General features: G+C 37.4%; 1 protein-coding gene across 1 annotated transcript; it reads left to right on the top strand.

Annotated features, from left to right (window-relative positions):
- Window positions 1-448: 448 nt before the first annotated feature.
- Window positions 449-8,476, top strand: LOC112142516 (vasodilator-stimulated phosphoprotein; the record flags this gene model as incomplete). The annotated part of the gene is made up of 6 exons (XM_024265952.2): window positions 449-827; window positions 3,800-3,971; window positions 5,288-5,468; window positions 6,685-6,733; window positions 6,903-7,233; window positions 8,453-8,476. Coding segments are annotated over exons 1-6 (762 nt in total), but the record flags the coding sequence as incomplete, so codon positions are not given.
- Between the last annotated feature and the right edge of the window lie 3 nt (window positions 8,477-8,479).

Genomic DNA, 8,479 nt, shown 5'->3' with positions numbered 1-8,479 from the left:
ATGATGTGGCTTGTTTTATCTAATAACTCAAGTTAGGTTCATGTCTTTGAAGAAGTTCTATTCTTCTAAAATGATGATGTGCGACTATATAAATCACAGTGTACAAAATCCCAGCTTTAACGTTGTGCCGATCAAACATTCCGTTACAAGTGGATACCCATCAAAGAGACAGGAACTGCAGCATAAACTGTTGAACTTGTTTTTATTAGTTTGTCAGGTTCCTTTTTACAGCATGACTCAGAAAAATTTGAAGTTCTTCCGTATGCAACACAAACACTTGCAAAACAAAAAGGGCTACATTTGACTTACATCAGTTTTGGATAAAACTGTCCAAAGTTGTTGTTTTAAGTGAAGAGCATGTGCAGCTACAGACTGAGCTCTTTATCAGCATTAGTCTAAATATCGCTGCTTTTAGACACAGCCTACACAAAAGGTGTTGTCCTTCATCACTACACTCGACTTATGCATGCAGATAGCGTTAAGTGCAGAAAAATCTGTTGCCCACTCAACAAACTCTCTCGTATGGACTGGAAAAAAAGAAAGCAGACATAAATCAGAACTTTGCCTCTGAGAATCAGAAAAACAGGGAGGGATGTGAAAATGAGAATCTAGAAAAATGAGTGAAGGAGGCGAGAACAGGAAGAGAGAAAAAAAACGTGTAGGAAATGAGAACAGAGGCAGAAGTGCAAGTGCAACCAGTCGGCAGAGACGGCAGTGGAGGTGTTTGAGCACGGATGACGGCAGGTTTGACAGCAGATGTGACGGAGAGGAGAAAAGAAACCGTTTGAAAGCAAGTGAGACTCTGGACTGCACAGCTGCAACATGGGGTGAGTCAATGAGCACTTACACTGTTGGTCCATTTAAGACCTTAATTTAAAGAAATCCAGTGATACCAGCAGAAGAGGTCAAGACAAGCGACACAAAAAAGTGTATTTGTTCTCTCTCTTATATTTATCCTACTGAAGCATTCGTTTTATAGAGGACTTTAAAAATGAGTAGACTCAACTGTTACTCAGCCCAGACAGCACTTCCTGCTGTTTGCTGCATCTGCAGCTCGCAGCAGCTGTCCTACTTTTACCTCTGTCACCATGAAGGAAACATATCTGTTATCCCAAGAAGCTCCAAGTTTGTGACATCTCAATCGAGACGCCTTTTGTGCAGAAAAGTTTATATTTTGAAGTGGAAAAATATCAAAATTCAACGGCACTGTACCGAATACAGGAAGTGGTCAACGCATGAAAAGCTTTTCGGCAGGAAGCAAAGATTTCCCACAGAGTTTAGGGGTGCACAAAAACAACTGAAAAGAATGCAAACTAATTCTGTAGATAAATGCTTTTCTGAACATTTTTGAGCAAAAACTGTGAATAAGGGGGGAAAAATCTTCATACGCATGACAGGAGAAGCACGAGGTGTCGTTCAGAGCAGCAGCATCACTGAAGCTTTGAAGCTTCTGCAGTTGGAACTGGAGGAGTGCAAACTGTGGTTGGGGTTAGGACAGTTCAGATTTGGCAAAAACACAAACCTAAAATGGAACGTGTAATTCAAAATCCCAGCAACAGAATATTTTTGCTGTATTCGTCTAACATAATTAAAAGATGTATCTATATATTTGGGACACATTTGTGGCTGATTATAAAGATCAGTTAAGGTTTGCAAGTTTCTCACGTACATCTGAGTATTTATTTAGTTCTGTAGATCCTTGAGTTGCTGTAAAGGCTGAAAATACCAGACATAAACTAGGCAAGTTTATGTCATTTTAGTAAAAATAAAACAACACTGATAAAAATTGTGTTTTTGATATTTTTAACATATTCTTGTGACATTTTTCTGATGATTAAAGGAACACTTTTATATTGAAAATTAAGCTTAAATTGCATTTCTGAGAATTTCTTTATTCAAATCAGGAGAAGATGAAAAATGCATTTTGAAAAACAGCCTTTATTTGGGGTAGAACGTACACGCTTCCTGCTCTCAGTAATAGGCGAGGGAAGGGGGGCGGGGTTGTCCCACACCAACGGTCCCACCCACAACTTTAAGGCAAGTTTTTGATGAACTTCTGCCGCTTTGCAAAAACCGTGTCCTAGGAAACAACAGTTTTTTTTTTTCAAATTTTCCTAAAAACATCATTATTAAAAAAAAAAAGATGATTACGGTGGGACTTTAAGACAAAAACCATAGATTTGTCTGTTTAAACTCAAAATCCTCCACGTTTTAATCCCCATATTTCAAATTGATTTTAAAATTCTACTTTTAGTTTTTAGAACCTTGCACGGTTGAGCCCGACTTACGTCTCTGACCTTTTAACCTCATACTCTTCAACCCAATGCTTGAAGTCTTCCAAACAAAATCTACTAAGCATTCTAAAAACCTTCTTTAAGACTAGAGATCTCTCATTTCACGCCGTTTCTCCTCGTCTTTGGAACTCCCTCCCAGTGTTGTTGCATCAAATTGACTGTTTTAAATCTCAGGTCAAGACGTTTTCATTCAGGAGAGATTTTAGTTGATTTTAGTCCTTGTTTTTACAATGAGTTTTTATTATTATTATTATTAGATTTTATTCCTTCTCTGTGTTTTGATTAGATTTTATGCTCCTTTTTATTTACTTTGTGATTCTTTCTGTGAAAACTGCTATAGAAATAAAGATATTCTATTCTATTGGATATTTTCTATATATATAAAGTCAGTTGTTATAAGGTCAAATCAATAAACTAAACTATCATAGCATTTGAATGAGTAAACAACTGTTTGTCAGACAGCCTTCTGACCCTTTTATTAACTCATTGGTTTAGTGTTCTGAAAATAAAAGAAATAAAACTCCACAGGACGCGTTCTGATTCAGAACTTTAATCTCAAAACATTTTTTTCAGCATATAAGTGGCAAAATTTAGCTTTACTCTTGGATATCACTGAGATTTTCAGTGACTTTACAGTCAAATGTGAACATTTTAAACACAATCATTTTGACTTTTAAAATGCATTTTCCATTTTGTGGAAATGTAGTCAAATTGTTAAAAAAAAGGGTTAAATTTAGATTATTTTTATACTGTAATGTTTGCAGAGGGAAAAGTACTTCTTACATATACTGAAGTAGAAGTTTCATTTTTGTACTAAATAGATAAACACGTTTTCTAAGAAACTGAAAAGTGAAACAGCTTTTTTGACCTTTAGAACACTTTCAAGTCTTAACTTTTTGCAAAACTTGGCTCAGTAGCAGAAAGAAAAAAACAGCTTCAAGCAGCTTTAATTAAAAAAGATGAAATAAACATGCTTCACTGACATTTATAACAAGAAAAATAAGGAAGAAACTCTCTGCCTTTTATAGGAATTGTGATGACAAAGGAAGTCATCACCCGGTCCACTAACAGACAGTTTTAGAGAAAAACTCCAGCTAACACAAACTCTACAGCGCGACCAAAAGCAGAACTTCTTTTGCATCAAAATCTGAATGACATGGTCTCGGTTTGCAGCTTCATGGCTGCAGCTCCTCAGCAGACAAAGATTAAGATGAAGTGTGAAAGCTTTACTAAGAATTCATGCTGATGTGCTCTCAAAATTTTCACGTCTCACGTATTGGTGTAAGAATTTAGATATATATATATATTTATTTATTTATTTTTAACACTTATGTGCATTTTTTCACTCTTTTTTAAGTTTATTTCTTTCTATTTAGACATTTTAAAACCACTTCTTCAATTTAATGGATGTAATTGAACCACTTTCTTTTCTTTGATTCCTAATATCCACATATTTCATATTTAGATCTGATTTTTTCTGTTGTCTCGTGCATTGTCTCCTGCAGTGAGTCCAGCATTTGTCAAGTGAAAGCAACGGTCATGATGTACGATGACGCCAGCAAGCGCTGGGTGCCGGTCGGATCCGATGTTCCCCACTTCAGCCGGGTCCAGATTTATACCAACCCAACAACAAAAACCTTCAGAGTGGTGGGCCGAAAACTGCAGGCCGACCAACAGGTATGAAGAAATGTTAGAAAATTCAACACTTTGGTTACGTTTGCGCTCATGCTGTCTTTACTGGTGCACATTTTGGGATCATATTGCATAAAACAAGATGATAATTTATCTAAAAGATCTTCACCTCCTCATATACACCAATACATTTCCAAGTTTTTTTTTTTTTTTTATTCAGCCTGACAGCTTTTCCCCTAATAAAGTAAATAGAGTTTTCTACCATGATAACCAAGTTCTGCTTTAAGTGGAAGATGAGCTTTTTTTGGTCTATATTAGTGTTTAGACCTTAAATACATGCTCAAAAAAGCTGATAATGCAAAATAAAAGCCAAACTTTGGTCCTCAACAAAATAATTTCTATGAAAGCTCACCCAGACTAAAAGAAAAAAAATGCTAATAATAATATAAATAATAATAGAAAATTGTTTTATAACTTTGCAGTTATAATTTCACATGACTTCCTTTCAAAATAAAAGACTCTGTGTCACATACAATCATCTCAATGCAGCAAATGTAGTGTGACATCAGCAGTGATTAAAAAAAGGTTATTTCATCATTGTTGGTGCATCTCAGTCAGAAATTCATAAATGTAACTAAATAAATTAAATCAGAGCTAACTAAAAGACCCTTAACACATTTTTTTAACCAAAGGACGCACTTCAAATCCTTGAATTTTGTTTATTAAAAGATAGTCCTCCTTACATGCCTTAAGTATGACTTCTGGTTGTGTTTACTGAACTCAAATTGATTTTCTGTGGTACTCAAAAATTTGTCAAAATGTACTTTATTATGGCTATTGTTGTCAGAAGCCTGGCAGAGTGACACATACAGTACTTCAGCTGTCTGTGAGTGAACTGAATAAAGTTTGACTTGTTGTACCGCATAGTCGGAAAAATATGTTACTTTTTAAAGTTGAAAACATTTTATTAGCCTTCAACCAAAAGGCCATAAAGGAGGGGTTAAAGAACCTCATGTTAGGGTTAATAGATCACCATTCTCAACATTTCATTTACACTGTCCTCTATCTGCAACATAACTTCATTAACAAGGGGCGGAAGTGAACGGGTTCGACTCCGCCTTGCCCGCCCATGTGTCGAAGTGTCCTTGGGCAAGACACTAACCCCGAATTGCCTCTGGTGGGAGGTTGGCGTCAGTGTTCGGCAGCGGAGCCACCACCAGTGTGTGAATGTGCGTGTGAATGGGTGAATGGGTCTGTGACTGTGAAGCGCTTTGGGCCCTCGAAGGAGGGTAGAAAGCGCTATACAAGTATACGCCATTTACCATTTAACAAGGATAACTTGTGCTTTCTGCTCATGTCAGGTGGTGATCAACTGTCCCATCATGAAGGGGATGAAGTATAACCAAGCCACGCCGACCTTTCATCAGTGGCGAGATCACAAGCAAGTGTGGGGGTTAAACTTTGGCTCCAAAGAGGAGGCTTCTCAATTCGCCAGCTCCATGATGCACGCTTTGGAGACTCTCAATGCATCTGCGAGTGCAGGTAACCACAGCCCCTGCAGGAGAAAAAAATAGCTGGAGACGTTTTTTTAAATTGTAATACCGCATTTTGAGAATAGACATGTAAAGTTGAAACTAAACTTGACTTTAGAAGCTGTTTGTATGATAAGAAGCCCTCCGCTGTGTGAAGGCGACATTCTTGCAGCGGTCTATTTCAGTTTGTTTATTTCAGAACGCAGACACATCCTCTGTGTGTTGTTTGACCGGCTCCCACGTGCGCGTATTCTCCCTCTCCCATCACAGCCGCAACTGAGGTTTCTTTGTTAACCATGACCTCGCAGCAAACATTTTTATATCCTATCGTTTCATTCAGCTTGAGGCAAAAAATCATGTATTAAATATTCACAATATCCCAGTGAATTATATCTGTGCAGTAAGTAAATGCCACATTCGCGAGCTAGCAACGCTAACGCTTTTCCACAATCTTTAAAACCAATGATTTTCCATAGTAGCTTCCTGATGATGCTCAGAGTTAGGAGGCAATAGATTGAAGTCTCTTGGAGGAGTAAAAGGTGTTGTTTTTTTTTGTGGAAAATTCAAGATGGCAGCCACTTCCCAAGGTCAAAGGTCAACTAAACTTTGGTTGTGATTGTAGACTTAACTTATGTGTGTGAAATTTTGTGAAAGTATTTTACTGTATTGTACAAAAATGTATAATTTCGCACTTTGCTGCAAAATAGCCACTAAGTCGGAGGTTCTATGGCCATCCCATAATAATTTTAAAACTTCCTTCTTTGGATTTTCCAGACACTTGTGTTTTGGATTCCTTAGAGGATTATTAATATTTTTTTTTTGAGCCCCATAATCAATTTCTATCGACTTCTATTTTTGGGCGGTTTCTTTTACTGTGATGTCATCATTTTGGGGGGATTGTCACTGTGTCCAAAATTCATGTCATATTCACACAAGATGCTAGGTGTGAAAAAGTTTTGGTGAGTTTTCAATCATGTGGCGGGGCTGAAATTTTGCTTCAAATAGAAAAAAAAATGAATTGCAAAAATATTTTGGTCCTTGTAGTCCATATTAACCTTTATTTTTAATAGTTCTGAAAAAAAAAATGTTTTATTGACCCTTGCATGATGTAGGCTCATATGATCGAATTGATTCCACTTTAAACTCACATTTAAAGAGTATTTTAAATGTATTAATGTGTAAATTGAGAGGAGCATACTAAGTGAAATTTAAATACATTTTCACAGGTCCACCACAAAACGGGCCGTCTGCGCAACAGCTGGAGCAGCAGAGAAGGTAAAATTCACTTGTCATGAAGGAAACTTTAGATTTATGTCAGAATTTTGTCACTTTTCGTTTTTTAAAGCTCGTCAGGAATGAGGCTGAATAAACTGTGCGTCATGTTTTGGGTGAATCACATCATCATATTTCAGAGAGGAGTTGACTCAAAGCTTTGTCTTTTCAGGCTGGAGCGACAGAAGCAGGAGCAGCAAGAGAAGGAGCGACTGGAAAGAGCCTCGCAGGGGCCGCCCGCCGCTCCTGCAGCCCCGCCTCCACCAGCTGCTCCTCCTGCTCCACCAGCACCTCCACCACCTCCGGGCCCACCTCCTCCATCCTCTGGGCCCTGTCCACCTGCACCTCCTCCACCACCTTCAGGTGGCATCCCACCACCGCCACCACCTCCTCCTGCAGGAGGAGGAGGAGGAGGTGGAGGAGGAGGGGGAGGTGGAGGAGGAGGGGGAGCCAATGATCTCGCTGCAGCACTGGCAGGAGCCAAACTGCGGAAAACACCAAAAGTGAGCCTGAAAGTGATGATTTTTATGTCCATCCAGCACATCAGTGAAAGCTTGAACATTTTAAAAATGGCGGCTTTTCTGTTGGTTTTATCTCCATAGCAACCATTTTATTATTATTCACCTAGAGGGTGAGGGACAAGTCTATGTAACTAAGAAAAAACGACAAAATTAAATATTTGGATTTTCCTTGGTAACAGAGTTTTGTTGTTAACCAAGACCACATTGCCAACATTTTCATATTGTTTTATACTATACTAGGGCTGGACGATACTGAGCATTTGAGTATCGATTATATACCAATCCGATGGCGGTCAATATTGACAAAATCAATACCAGTACTGATATTTTGCGGTGGATGTGACATGAACCTCAAAATCTCAATTGTTTTTTTGTACATTTCCCTTTTTAAATCACTTGATGAACATAAAAACAGAATTAGGACAATATTTTCAAATAAATAGAAAACTATTTATTAAGATAAAAACTTCTTGAGATTAAATGAAAAGTGAGGAAGTGAGTCTAAAGCAAACAAAAAACCCAAATAAACAAGCAAATATGATGTAAAAAAAATTTAAATAAATAATAAGAATAATAAAAAAGTAATAAAAAAACAACTGGTAGAAAAATAAATGATTTGTCACTTATCAGCCTTTAAATAGAACAATAAATAAGGTAAAATGTAACTTGTCAAAAACAGCTTAGTATGTAAATAGACTGGAAATAGAGTGAACAATGCATGCATGGCCTACAGGCACTGAGATCTGCTGCTGAGATCTCTCAGGACTGGTGAGGAAGTAACTCAGCTGGATCATTTTTGCAAATACAGAAAAGTTTCAAACTAGAGTGGAAATTTTGATACCTGCGGGCCGGTATCAATCCGATACCAATTTGAGATCGATAATATTGATATTTATGATCGATCCACCCAGCACTATTTCATACAGCTTCAAAGTCAGAAATTCATGCTTTAAATTTTTGCAAATAAATACATTTTCTTCAAATAAATGAAGACCAAACAACACCAAAGGTGACTGTTTTTTTTATCATTATTTGTCAAACCAACGTTGATTCATCACATCAGTAAAAGCTTTAAGATTCTCTCATTTTTTTAGGAAATGTTACTGTTTCTGTTGATCCACCTGTATGGATATAAAAAGTTTTTTTTCTGTAAAGATGAATGGGATACCTCAACTAACTGGAGGTGTTTTTGTGTGTAAAGGATGATGGGGGAGCAGCGTCGGCCCCG

This window comes from Oryzias melastigma, linkage group LG14 (genome assembly GCF_002922805.2).
Source record: "Oryzias melastigma strain HK-1 linkage group LG14, ASM292280v2, whole genome shotgun sequence".
Taxonomy (NCBI): Eukaryota; Metazoa; Chordata; class Actinopteri; order Beloniformes; family Adrianichthyidae; genus Oryzias; species Oryzias melastigma.
Note: the sequence above shows the minus strand (reverse complement) of the source record. Positions and strands in the feature narration are given on the sequence as shown.